Genomic DNA, 13477 nt, shown 5'->3' with positions numbered 1-13477 from the left:
TAAATATATATATATTTGCTAATATATAATATAGAAGGCATTTTAAGTTGTATTACAGGAATGTGTCTCTGTAGCTGCCCAGAGGTGGAGGCTGGGACTTCACCCATCACACAAGGACTAACATAAAGCATCTTCCATGATCAGAACCCATCAAAGGTTTTGTCTCATCAGACTTGAAGCTCTTCTCATTCTTTTGGGCACCCCAAGAGAAGCTAGTCCAGAGTTTTAGTCATAGCAGATGCCCAATAATTGGTGTTAAACCAGTTTAGATCAAGCATTTAATGACAGTAGGTAAAGTGATACTGTTCAAAGATTGGACCCCAGCTTTGGAAAAAATCTAACCTGTCTTGAGAAGGAAAAATGGGCAGTATAGGCCTGGGGTGGTTACTTACCAAGGCAGCGGACTTCAGAGCCACTCCAGAGCCCATTGGCCATGCACTCCCGCACCCTTGAGCCCACCAGTGTGTATCCGGAATTGCAGGAGAAGATGGCCGTTGCTCCGTAGTCGGACAGTGTTCCAATGCGGTGTCCGTTGGGGGGGATGGGGAGCTCTCCACAGGAAATGACTAAAAAGATCACAAGATGCTCAATGAACCAGCCCTGAGGGGAGGGACACGTGCTATGCCTGATTAGCCAGAATAATGACAAAAAAAGATCTGGTCAATCTTACTCTACTGGAACGCACTAACCAGAGCATGGGTCATGACACTGTATATGTGATGTTACACTGCACAGAAGTCCTCAACTGCAGGTGTCACCAGAAGCACGTGAGGTGCTTTTAAAATGCCAGGCTCCACTCTAGAGCCATGACTTGCAATTACTGGAGATAGGGCCCAAGCATGTGTATTTTGTGAAAACTCCTCAGATGATCTAGATGTGCACCCTGGTTAGGAACCACTGCACTAGAGAGATGGCAATTCTGTGGTATGCTCTTAAGTGCCCAGGGCAGACACTGGAAATCAATTTCAATTTCATTGTTCTTTTCTGCTGAGCCTAGCAGCAGCCTCACATTCCTTCTCAACACCACTGCAGACAGCCACTAACTAGCTGGCCTATGAGATGAGGCCCAGTTGTCAAGGCTGCATTAAAATGTGAGCAGCTTCATTGAATGGTGTTCTTACACACTCGTGACTTCTTTCACTCTGCTGTATACGTGGTTATATGCCACGGTGGAGTCTGTACTATGATGCATTAACACAACAGTGTCTTGAGTTATAGGTATGAGACAATACCACTCCTTCTCCCACTCAGTCCCAAATTTCCCGTTTCTCATTGACAAGCTATCTCCTTCTACCCCTTTATAATCATTTACTTCCTCTATGCCACTCTTACTGATTAATATTATGAGGGTTGTAGTGGATGCTGTGGTGTGCCACCCAGATCTCCCTTTGGAACCTATGGTACCAGGTATATGGTAGGAACCTCATGAATGTTGAATAAATGAATTAGTATATGTTTGTCTAGAGAAAGGCAGCTTTTAATAAGATGCCAAGATGCCAAGAAGTACTTCCTCAAAGGAGAAGGCATTTTCCCAGATTCTAATTCTAAGTAAGTGTCCAAAAGAGATAAACTGCAATTCCAGGTGATAGTCCTCTTCTCCCTGTCTGTCGTGCTTTACCCCACATATGAGACAGTTCAGGGTTGGAGGCACTGTGACCAACTTGCCCACCCTCCCCTCCTGGGCTTACTTTGGCAGGTGGGCAGAGACTCCCCAAGGCTCCATCTGCCATTGGCCTGACAGCGGATGACCCTTTGGCCAGTATAGTAGTAGCCAGGGTCACAGATGAGCATCAGCTGGGCCTGGAACTGGTACTGTGTCTCAAAGATGAGCCTCCACCGTCCATGTTCCACACTGATACTGCTGATGTCGGGACAGGTCACAGCTGGAGAAACAAGGGGAGGAAGGAGGATTAATTAATTAATTATGGAAGACACTGGCAAAAGCCCAGAGCTGCAGACTGGGAGACCTTAATGCAGTAATGACGAATTCAAACACTTTCAGTCCCTAGGCAGGTTTGGTAAGTGAATGGCGGGGGCGGAATATGGCAAACTGGGGCGTGCAGGTCCTGCAGAAAAAGGGAGGCGGCACTCAGTCAACACTGATTGTTGGATGTAAGACTGAAGGTTCCATTTGGTTGGATTTTCATTTTTCAAGAGAAGACAGAAATCTAGATATTTATGTAAAATTGCCCGATTTTAAAATGTTGGGGAGTAATTCATAATCTGAAAAAAACACAGTGTAGATTCCCATACCCCCACATCTTTGGAATGGTTATGGTCCATTAGGCTTGTGTGACCTTGGTCTTCAAGTTGAACTCTAGCTCTGTCAGTTTAGAGTTTTATGATTAAGGGACATTCATGCAAACTTTCTGAACTACAGTTTCTCCATCTAAAAGGGAATTGATCGGATCATTCCTAAGTTCTATGATGGTTTATGGAAACATCTCAGGGCACAGTGGTCTATCAGTGCTTTGAGACTTTTTAACTGGAACACCAGTGGGCAGAGGACACCACTCACCTGCCTCCTCTCCTTGAATCCCTCAGCCTCCATGCATGTGTTTTTCTCATTACTGGGCCTTTTGCTCACTCCTTGTAGGAATCTTTTCAGCTGCTCACCCAGCCCCTCCTTACACCACCCTCTAACACCCGAGGACTCACCGACACATTGTGGGGGGATGTTGTTGTTGCTCCACAGGCCTGTCTCCAGACACTCTGCTGTAGCCTCAGCCCCTGCCTGGAGGTGGAAGCCTTCACTGCAGCTGTACACAGCCTTGGTCCCCACCGTGTACTCCTTTCCAAACACCATTCCATTCTTGGGGGCCTCAGGAATCCCACAGGAAAGAGCTGACCAAGGGGAAAAATATGTCATGAGGATTTCTGGTTCAAGATAGTGGTCTGAGAACTTACTTTTTTTCTTTCCTCTCCCTCAAGACTTCAATAAAATTATAGTAAATAACAAATAAAAGGAAAAAACCTCATAACAAAAAAGAAAATGGGAGAATAACCAGTAGATGAGAGATTTAAAAAAAAATATTTTTGAAGATGGAAAGCAGACAGATGCCCCAGCCCAAAATATATGGGAGGGGTTACAGAGTGAGACCAGTTCTCCTCTATCCCTTCCCACAAATACAGTGTAGTGGCAGTAGGCATACACTTTCTAAACAAAATACAGAGGGTTATTCTTTCTCATTTACAGAGGAAAAAAACCAACTCCCTTGAGAGAATTAGAGCTGGTAGGGTAGGAGCTGTCATCTCAGAGTAAAGCTCCTTTAATTCTAGGACTTAAGGGCTCTCAGTATAAAGGCTGCCTCTCTACCTGCTCATGTCTGCTGCATACTCAACTCAGCTTCTCATTCATGAGAAAGACATAGTGGGTAAAAATATCTGTATATAACAACAACAAAGGTAACCTACATCTGCTGCCTGGAAAAATCAACCTAGTCTTTTCTTTTTAAATATGAACAATCAAGGATCACTACACATATGAAGAAAATCAGCATCATGAAAGAGATAAAATAAATAGAAAGAACTCTCCTCAGGAAACAGAAAATACATAATTTTAAAACTTCTGATTAGTAGTTTATTGAGGCAGTCAAGGTGACATATTGCATTCACAAAATGAGAACGGAGTGCTTAGAAAAAGAAAAAAGAACAGGAAGAGCTGCTTTAAATTAGAAATACAAATGCCAAAATAAGCATTGAATAGAAGGGCTGGAGATTAAAAGTAAAGGAAAATTTCCAGAATATAGACCAAAAACAAAAACTAAAGAAAACCCCCAAAACCAAAACAAAAGCCTCCCCAAACCCTCTCCTCCCCCTACACCCCCCAAAAAAACTATCAACATTGGCTAACAATCATGGCTGGTGCTTCTAAAATTTCAAGACTCAAGAAAAGGCATAGGGATAGGGCTGTATTATAATGTGGGGAAAGGAGGATTGTCCAGAGTTGAGGGGTTGGGATACCAAGATGGAGGAAGGATTCAAAGGCCAGACATGGGAGCAAAAGAGGATAAGGAAAACAGAAGACATGATAAAATAAGGAAAATGATATTCTTCTGATATCTAAACAGCAAGCCTTTGAGCTCAACCAACTGCCTTGCTTCCTTGAACTCCTTGGGAAAAAAAAAAAAATACTTAGAATCCTATTGGCATTTTGCCTGCAGAGTCAATCTGGATAAAACAGGAGAAGGAAATGGGCAGCAGGCACTTCTCACTGGTCCTGGCCTGGCCCCTCTCTTGTGGATAACTAAGAGGACAGGGGACAGTCTCCCAGCTTGAGAGACTAGAAGCTTGAGCCTCATGATTTCCATGCCAAACACAGTCCTCCAAACCCAGAGGCACTTGAGGAACATTTTCTGTGGGTAGGAGAGAAGGGAGTACAGTCATAAAGTATTTGAGGCCTGTGCTGAGAGGAGATCTCTAAGGGAAAGACTATATACAGTGGAAGAATGGGTAGGGGTGGAGCAGGGAGGGAGGGAAAGATAAAGGAGGCATGGAATCAGACAGTGTGAGCCTCTGTGGAGATATATTTGGAGGTAGAAAAGTAATGGTTTGGAAGAAGCAATAGGAAATTGGAAATTGGAAGAATTCCAGGCCCTTCCTGGCTCTGTGAATGCAGGAAATGCGGGGATTAATACTCTCCCCCTGGTGGCACAGTGGTTGAGTGCTCAGCTGCTAACTGAAAGTTCGGCGGTTTGAATCCACCAGCTGCTCTGAGGGAGACCAATGTGGCAATCTGCTTCCTTAAAGATTACAGCCTTGGAAAACCTATTGGGCAGTTCTATTCTGTTTGAGAGGGTTGTCGCTATGGGTTGGAATCGACTCCACGGCAATGGGTTTGTTAGTACTTGAAAGGCCCACAGCATATATGTTCTCAGGGGAGAGCCATAGTCTCCATGGAGGGAGGAAGTGAAGAGAGCCTTCTGGGTGGTGACCAAGGACATATACTTGTTGGCCATGGAACTAGGATTACAGAGAGCACAGAAGAGACATCAGTGGGAGGCTGGCGGAGGGGACAGGATGAAGAAACACACAGCAGTATTGGGATGAGTGGACAGAAGCCTAACAGGGCTTAATTTTGGGTGATGATGAAAGATAACAGGGATGAGAGGCACATAGGTCCCAACTGCAGATCTGGAATAAAGTGATGTAGAGGAGTTGATGTAGTTAGAGATGCAAAGACTGAAGCCAAATGACATGTGGTATTCGTGGACAGTCTCTGTGGCCTTTGCTTAGGGTTTCAAGTAGAATATTAATACACATTGTTTCTGTTCTTTGAGAAGATTGTGAGGATGAGAGATGATAGGTGCCATTAAAAAATACTTTACCACCCTGGGAACCAATGAAAAATAAAATGAAACAACAGTGTGATTTTCTGTTTTTGTTCATACAGATGGCAAAGGGCTTCTTTTTTTTTTCAGTGTAATACACTTTGATGAGACTGTGAGAGAAAAGACAACTTTTACTTGCTGCTAGTGGAAATATAAATGAGGACAAACTTTTAGAAGGGCCATGTGACCATGGGTATCAAACCCCATAAGTTTTGCATAAGTTATGCAAACAAATCAGTCTTGGAGGAAGCACAAACAGAACGCTCCTGAGAAGCAAGGATGTGAGACTCCATCTTGCTTACTTCGGACACGTCATCGGGAGGAACCAATCGCTGGAGAAGGACGTGCATGGGAGAGGTTCAGTGAAAAAGAGGGAGACTCAATGAGATAGATCAACACAATGGCTGCAACAATGGGCTCAAACAGCAATGATTATGAGGATGGCGGAGGACAGGGCAATGTGTTCTTCTGTTGTATATAAGATTGCTATGAGTTGTAGCCAACTCAACGGCACTTAACAACAAATGACAAATGATTCCACAAGCTCATTTCTGGGAATTTATTTTAAGGAAATCAGTATGCATGTTCATAAAGATGGAATTATAAGGATTTTAACAGCAGCGTTGTCTACAGCAGCAAAAAACAGAGAAACATCTACATGACCGACAACAGGATGATACCTGAATAAATGACTGTCTTCTCATACCTGCTGTACAAACACTGAAATTAATGATGAGGAACTTTATTGAATTACATGAAAGATAAGAGCTTTGTATACTAATGATCCCATTAGGAAACAATATATAAAAGACAGAAGGAAATGTGCCAAAATGCTAACAGTGGGACTCTCATGTGATGGGAGTATAGGTCATTTTCACTTTTCCTTTGCATTATCATGGTTTCTTCAGCTTTCTAGTCTGAATGCACATTAAACCAGCTGCTCTTGAGTTGATTCTGACTCAAGGCAACCCCACGTGTGTCAGAGTAAAACTGTGCTCCATAGAGTTTTCAATGGCTGATTTTTTGGAAGTAGGTCACCAGGCCTTTCTTCTGAAGCACCTCTGGGTAGACTTGAACCTCCAACCTTACTATTAGCAGCTGAGCATGTTAATTGTCTGCAATATACTCTGAATGTATATTACTTTAAAGAAAAAAGCCCATCAGTTATAGAAGGTAATGCATGCAAACTGCCTGGTATATAGCAGGTGCTTGATCACTGATGACTGTAATTATGGTGATGATGGTCTCAGCCCTGGTTCTCTCTGCTCCCTCACCTCCTCGGACCCGGAGTGTCAGCCAGCCCAAATTGCTTTGCGTAGATTATGATCTCTCCAGATTCTATGCCTTTGCACACACTCTTCTTGTTGCTAGAATACTTTCCTTGCCAGTGCCTGGCATGAAAACCCCTCATCCAGAAGGTCCAAGTCCAAGCATCCTGCTCTGGGAGCGTTCTCTGGCTGCCCAGAAGGAGGCAGGTCTGTTCTGAGCTCTGGGTTCCCACACTCTGTTCATATCATACTCCTGTTACAGCACTCGCTTACTCTGTTGTCGTGCATTTATCTGATTATACATCTGTCTCCTCCACTGGTCTGAGACCAAGTTTTATGCATATGTATATTCTGAGGGCTTGAAATATTAGGGATCCTCAATAAATGTTTGCTGAAAGAATGAGTCAATTATCAATTAGGAAACCCATATTTGGAAGTGATCGGTGCTGGGACGAGCTCAAGATGTGAGTAGGATCCAGAGCCACCCTGCCATTCCCTCCCCATCTGCTGCTCACCTTGACAGAGAGGAATGGCCTCGCTCCACAGGTAGTAACCCTGGGGGTGGCGGGTACAAATGGCCATGCTGTGTCCCACCAAGCGGTAGCCAGTGTTGCAGCTGAAGTGGATGGAGCCTCCAGGCTGGGTGGTGGTCCGGCCCAGGATGAAACCGTGGAGCGGAGCCCTGGGCAGGCTGCAGTAAGGGGCTAAACAACAAGATGAGGCTAAGGGAACCAAGTACGCGTAGGAAGACAGACCTGTTCTCTCATGCACGCCCCTTACTCTCACTCTCCCTGGAAAGTCAGGGCCTGTCTTCCCTGTGCCAGGCCCAGTGCTCGTTAGAAAGGTCTAAGCGGTTGGTATTGAAAAACAGCCAGTCAGTTTAGTAAGGACAAAATGAAACAAAAGAAAATAAAAACCAACTACATCAAGAATGGGATCCCCTTTGCAGCTTGAAGGCAGCATTGGTTGTCCAGCTAAGTTCAGGCTCTCGAATTCATTCAGATCCCAAACAGATGGGACATAGGTACCTTAAGGACCATCAACGCCAACGTTTCTTTTTCATCATTAGGAAAATGAGGACTGAAGAGTTTCAGTTACTTGTCTAATCATCATACCGCTAGTTAGGCACAGAGCTGATCACTGAACCTGGGGCATCTGGTCATGATGCCATCCTTCCTCTCATGTGCACAGGAGGAAAGGAGAGTTTGGATCGACTCTGCAGAGAAATGAACTCTGAGATAGTAAAGATCCATTCCTCCCAGGCTCCCCTCAGCTTCATCTGGTTTGCTTCTCCTTGGAAGCCACTGCCAACGGTGCCTTAAAACTGGTCAAATGGGTTGGTCTTGGCAGCAGATGACTGATGAGAAGAGATGCACAGAGACAAGTGGGACTTCAGGCAGGTTATAATTGACATCTCTTCCAACCAATATTCTTTAAAAATCTGTCCAACACTTCTTTGAAATGCAGACCAAATGCAGCCAAGGGAAAGAGTACTGAGCAGAATGCTAGTGGCTCTTCAGTCTCTTCCCATGCTCTTAAGCAATGCATTTCTGCCTTCAAGCTTGCAAAGCCTAGCCATCAGTTCATTGGACTCACCCTCCTTCAAAGTGGACATCAAGTCACTTATCAAGTTTTCTTTCCAACCACAGATAGTAGTTCCCATGTAAATTTTATTTTCTCTATTCCATTTCATTTCCAGTGATATTTTCATGCTCTTTAGAGACAGCTGTCCTTGTCAGCATTTTGGCTTACCCTGACCATGAGATATGACTTGTAGAGCAGAAGAGAGGCTCATGGACTTAAAATATAGTCCATCCTTTGCTGCCTACCTAACATTTGCCACCTGGAGATCCATGTCTTAGGATTTTTCAGTTTTAAAGATCATTTGTTAACATTTTAATAGTGTTAAGGATAGGATCATCTTTAGGCATTAATAAACCATATACAACAGTTAAACTTATCCAAAAGACACAAGGTGGAAGTATGAGAAGCAGGAGAGAGGGAGGAGGTAAAAAGTGGGGAAAGGAATAGAATAAGGGGAGATAGGAAAATGACAGAAGGCATTGGTGCAGCTTTGGGTGAGAGATTTAGAGGAGGAGAAAGGCTGCCCAATCCCCATGGACGAGCTCTGCCACCTTGACCAGGAGATGGTCCAGGACTTATTTGGGAGTTTTGAGTGAGAAAGGTAGGGAGCTCCGAGGCCGTAGCTCTTCTCATGAGTCCTTGTGTTTTACTCACCTGAATACCGAATCTTAAAACCCTTCCGATTGTAGGCGTGGTCAGATGACCAGCGCAGGTACACAGAGTTGCTTGAGCTGGTGACAATCAAGGGTGCTGAGTAATTCCCACTGAGGGCTTTCAGCAGAGGACTTTGTCCTGAGGGACCTGGTGTGAGAAGGACACAGGATTACAGACTATCACAGATGTCAAAGATATCAGATTAGACCACTTGCTGTCGAGTCGATTTCAACTCATGGCGACCCATGTATGACAGAGTAGAACTGTGCTCCATAAGTTTTCAATGACTGATTTTTTGAAAGTAGATCACCACGGCTTTCTTCCGAGGTACCTCTGTGTGAACTCCGATCGCCTACCTTTCAGCTGGTGGCCAAGCATGTTAACTGTATGCCCCACCCAGAGACTCATTTTTAATATAACCATCTGCTATTTTTTTTCCCTTCCTCAAGTGATAACTCAAGGTCGATCCAGAGCAACTCAGTGTAAAATGGAAGAGCTACATCTTGGATCAGCCTCAAGTGGGTCCAGAGAAGCAAGATGAACAAGTAAGCTATGGTCCAGACCCTCTTGTAACCTGCCATGTTGCATTGATACTTCTCCATATCTCACACCTTTGTCCTCATGAGGGTGAGGGATGGATGTTCCTTATGACCAGCTGACGGATGAGGAGAAAGCTGGAGTTAGGTTCACAGAAGGGTTGGCTTTGTATGTGGATGCAAGCCAGAAATGGCCTCCTACTGCACTATATCCCCACTTGGGCATGGTCCTGTAAGACAGTGGTGAAAAGATATCCTCCCAATGGGCAGAGCTTTGGGCAGTGCATTTGGTCATTTGGTTTGTGTGGAGTAGAAAGTGGCCTGAGGTAAGAGTGTACTGGGCCTCATAGGCAGTGGTAAACAGCTAAGGTTAGCCAGGGGCCTGGAATGAGCAAGGTTGAAAGATCAGGACAAGAAGCTCTGAAGAAGAAACATGTGGATGGACCTATGTAAGTGGGCACCAGGTATGAGAATCTTGGTATTGCACATCCATGCTCTCCAGAGAGCACTGACTGCAGAAGAAGTTCTAAACAGCCAAGTGAATACTATGACTCAGCCAGCAGGTGTCAGCCAGCCTCAGTCACTGGCCACCCCAGAGCTTTCACAATGTGCTCCTGGACAGAGTAGCCTCATGGATGGAGTAGCCACGGTGGCAGGCGAGACTATGCATGGGTTCAGCCCAGGTCTCAGTGATGCCTATTGCCTGCCATGCACACATGGGTCACAATGGCAAGTGCCCACACTTTCATGTCAGTGGGTTCTGGGTTCCAACTCATGTCCTTTTAGTCTTTTCTCAGATCATACCTTCTCATTGAGCCCTACCCTGACCACTCTATTTAATACTGCTACTTGCACCCCACCCTGGCACTCCTAATTACCTTCTTTTTTTTTTTCCTGTAACACCTATCACCTTCTTACATACTATCTAATCTACACGTTTATTTATGCTGATTGTTTATTGTCTGCCTCACTTTGCTATAATGTAAGCATTATGTTCCTTGAAAGCCGGAATCTTTATTTTATTCACTGATGTGTCCTAACCACTTAAAGTGGAGTCTGGCACATGGTACCCAAACCAAACCCATTGTCATCCAGTCGATTCCTACTCTTGAGGACCCCATGTATTACAGAGCAGAACTGCTCCATAGGGTTTTCTTGTTTGTAGTCTTTATGGAGGTAGCTAGCAAGGCCTTTCTTCTGAAGAGTGGCTGGGTGGGTTCGAGCTGCCAATCTTTAGGTTAGTAGACAAGTGCAAACAGTTTGTGCCACCCAGGGACCTTCTAACAGGTGCACAGTAAGTGTTTATTGAGTGAATTAGTGAAACTTGGCATGGCTACTTCTTGGCAATGTAATCTTGGGTAAGTAAGTTACTTACCTTCTCTGAGCCTAGGTTTCAACTATATAATGGACAATGATAAAGGGTGGTTGCAAGCATTAAATGAGAGAACACCATCAAAATGCCTGCTCTATGGCTAGGTGCTCAGGTCATGTCTACTCACTTTTAGTAAGGATGCTGGCCATGACTGATGCTGGAGTGTTTTCCCTGATCAGAGAGAGCATCTCTAATCACCAAAGAGGATTGGACTTAGTAAAGGGGATGAGGTGTGTTCCTCTCTCTGCTCCACAGGATTCCTGTGGTTACTTACCATCAAAGATTTCAAACTCGTCATACTGCTTCTCGCTGAGGAAGTACTCCACTGTGAGGGAGATGTTATAGTCTGGCTCCACTCTCACTAGCCAAGAGCAGGTCTGGAACTGGGGATAGCTTCCGGGGTAGCTCTGACTCAGGATCACGCCTGTGGAGTCTGTCAGAAGCTCATTCGTTGGGCAGTGCACTTGGAGAAAGAAAGAAAGAGACAGAAGGTATATGAAACGGAGATGGAAGTAGAGCAAACACCATATGCTTTTGCCTGGCGCAAAAGACAACTACTGGAAAACCAGTGTTTGAGCACATCCAAACAAGACACCAAAACCCATCATTATACTGCTCCATGGTATGAGGTGACCTCAGATTCTGTGCCAACATTACTGTAAAGCTGGGACTCAGGCCTGGCCAGTTGGTTGGAATCACATCCTAGCTCAGATGTGGGCATTGGAGTAGGTGGGGATGTACGTAGATACAGACAACAGTGAAGTATCTCCAAATCCAAGAGTTCATCTATATAATGGGTCTGATTTATAGAAAGATATTATCGGGCAGAGGTTAAACACATGGAGTTTATTTTTTATATTTTAAAAATTTATATAACAAAAGGTTTGCAGTCTTAGCCATTTTTTACTGTACAATTAATTACATTCACCCTGTTGTGTTGTATCACCACTATCCATTTCCAAAAATTTTTACATTACCTCAAGCTGAAACTCAGTACCCCTTCAGCAATAACTCCTATCATCTCCTTCCCCCAGTCCCTGGTAGCCACTATTAAACTTTTGTCTCTATGCCTTTGCCATTTCTAGATACTTCATATAAGTGGGATCCTACAATATTTGTCCTTTTGTATCTGACTAATTTCACTCAGCATAGTGCTTTTAAGATTCACCCATTTTGTAGCATGTATTAGAATTTCATTTCTTTTTATGGCTCAATAATATTCCATTATATGTATATGCCACATTTTATTTAACCATTCTTCTGCTGATGGACACTTGGGTTGTTTCTACCTTTTAGCTATTGTGAATGATGCTTAAGAACATGGAATTTTGAGTTAAACATTTCTAGTATAGCTTCCTCTGTCACTTACTATCTATGTGTGTGTTTTTTTTAATTGTGATAAATACATATGTAACAAAACATTTGCCATTTCAACATTTTCTTACAGGTACCATTCAGTGACATTAATTACAGACATCATGCTGCGCAACCATTACCAGTGTCTGTTTCCAAATTTTTCCATCACCCTTGACAGAAACTTATGTGGTTTTGAACAAATTATTTCCTCTCTGTGTGATGGCTTCTTCTTCTCCAACACAGAGAGATAACATCTATTTTACAGAGCTGTTGTATTATATGAAATAATATATGTAAAGCATGCAGCATAGTGCACATGTAAGTCCTCAATAAACGGTACAACATAGAGTTACCATAAGACCCAGCAATTCCACTCCTGGGTACATACCCGAGATAAATGAAAACATATGTTCACACAAAAACTTGTACACTAATGTTCATCACAGCACTATTCATAATAGCCAAAAAGTGGAAATCACCAAAATGTCCATCTACTGATGAGTGGAATAAACAAAAGGTGGTATATTCATACTATAGAATATTATTTGGCAATAAAAAGGAGTGAAGTACTGATACATGCTACAACGTGAATGATCCTAGAAAATCTAAACTAAGTGAAAGAAGCCAGTCATAAAAGGCCACACATTGTATGATTCCATTTACAGGAAATTTCCAGAACAGTAAATCCACAGAGACAGAACTTAGATTAGTGGTTGCTTAGGACTAGGGGGTGGACAGATTGGAAGGAAATGGACATTGACTGGTAATGGGTAGTCGGTTTCTTCTTGGGGTGGTGAAAATGCTCTAAGATTTATTGTGATGATGGTTCCACAACTCCGTGATTACAATAAAAACCACTGGATTATACACTTTAAACGGGTGAATTACATGGAATGTAAATTATATTGTCATAAAACTGTTATTAAAAAAAGGGAGGCTGGACAACATGGTGCTACAGTCAGAAGCACCATGCCGTCCCTCCACAGCAAAGGTCCGAAAAACTGAGTCAAACAGAGTCACACGTCAGTCCTGAAACTCTAAGCATCAAAAGAAGAGATAAGAACTCAGCTAAGCACCGAATGGAATAAGAAACTGACTGAGAACAGACAGCTAGGAGAAATACATGCAAAGGTCCCATATCAGCTACCTCAGCACAGATCCACCATCTTGGACTCCTATTGGAGATTGGCGAACAGGGGGTATGAGAAAGCAGCTTCACGGAGCTTCCAGCAGGAGACAGAACAACCGGTAACCAAAGATATAAGAAAAAAGAAAAGGCAGCCAAGAATAATATATCCTGCAAAACTCTCATTCAAATATGATGGTGAAATTAGGTCATTTCCAGATAAACAGAAATTAAGGGACTATGTAAAAACC

At 43.5% G+C, this 13477-nt stretch overlaps 1 protein-coding gene across 1 annotated transcript in view; it reads right to left on the bottom strand.

Moving 5' to 3' along the window:
• The window catches only part of CSMD2 (CUB and Sushi multiple domains 2), a 752464-nt gene that overhangs the window by 57013 nt on the left and 681974 nt on the right, over window positions 1–13477 (bottom strand). Inside the window, exons 49-54 of the mRNA XM_012554226.1 lie at window positions 11019–11207; window positions 8837–8983; window positions 7114–7302; window positions 2659–2844; window positions 1689–1883; window positions 389–566 (exon numbers count right to left, since the gene is read on the bottom strand). Coding sequence (XP_012409680.1) covers window positions 389–566; window positions 1689–1883; window positions 2659–2844; window positions 7114–7302; window positions 8837–8983; window positions 11019–11207 — 1084 coding nt within the window. The remainder of the gene's footprint in view (window positions 1–388; window positions 567–1688; window positions 1884–2658; window positions 2845–7113; window positions 7303–8836; window positions 8984–11018; window positions 11208–13477) is intronic.

The sequence above is a fragment of the Trichechus manatus genome, unplaced genomic scaffold (genome assembly GCF_000243295.1).
Source record: "Trichechus manatus latirostris isolate Lorelei unplaced genomic scaffold, TriManLat1.0 scaffold00015, whole genome shotgun sequence".
NCBI lineage: Eukaryota > Metazoa > Chordata > Mammalia > Sirenia > Trichechidae > Trichechus > Trichechus manatus.
The sequence above is the reverse complement of the archived record's forward strand: the minus strand, read 5'-3'. Positions and strand labels throughout refer to the sequence as shown.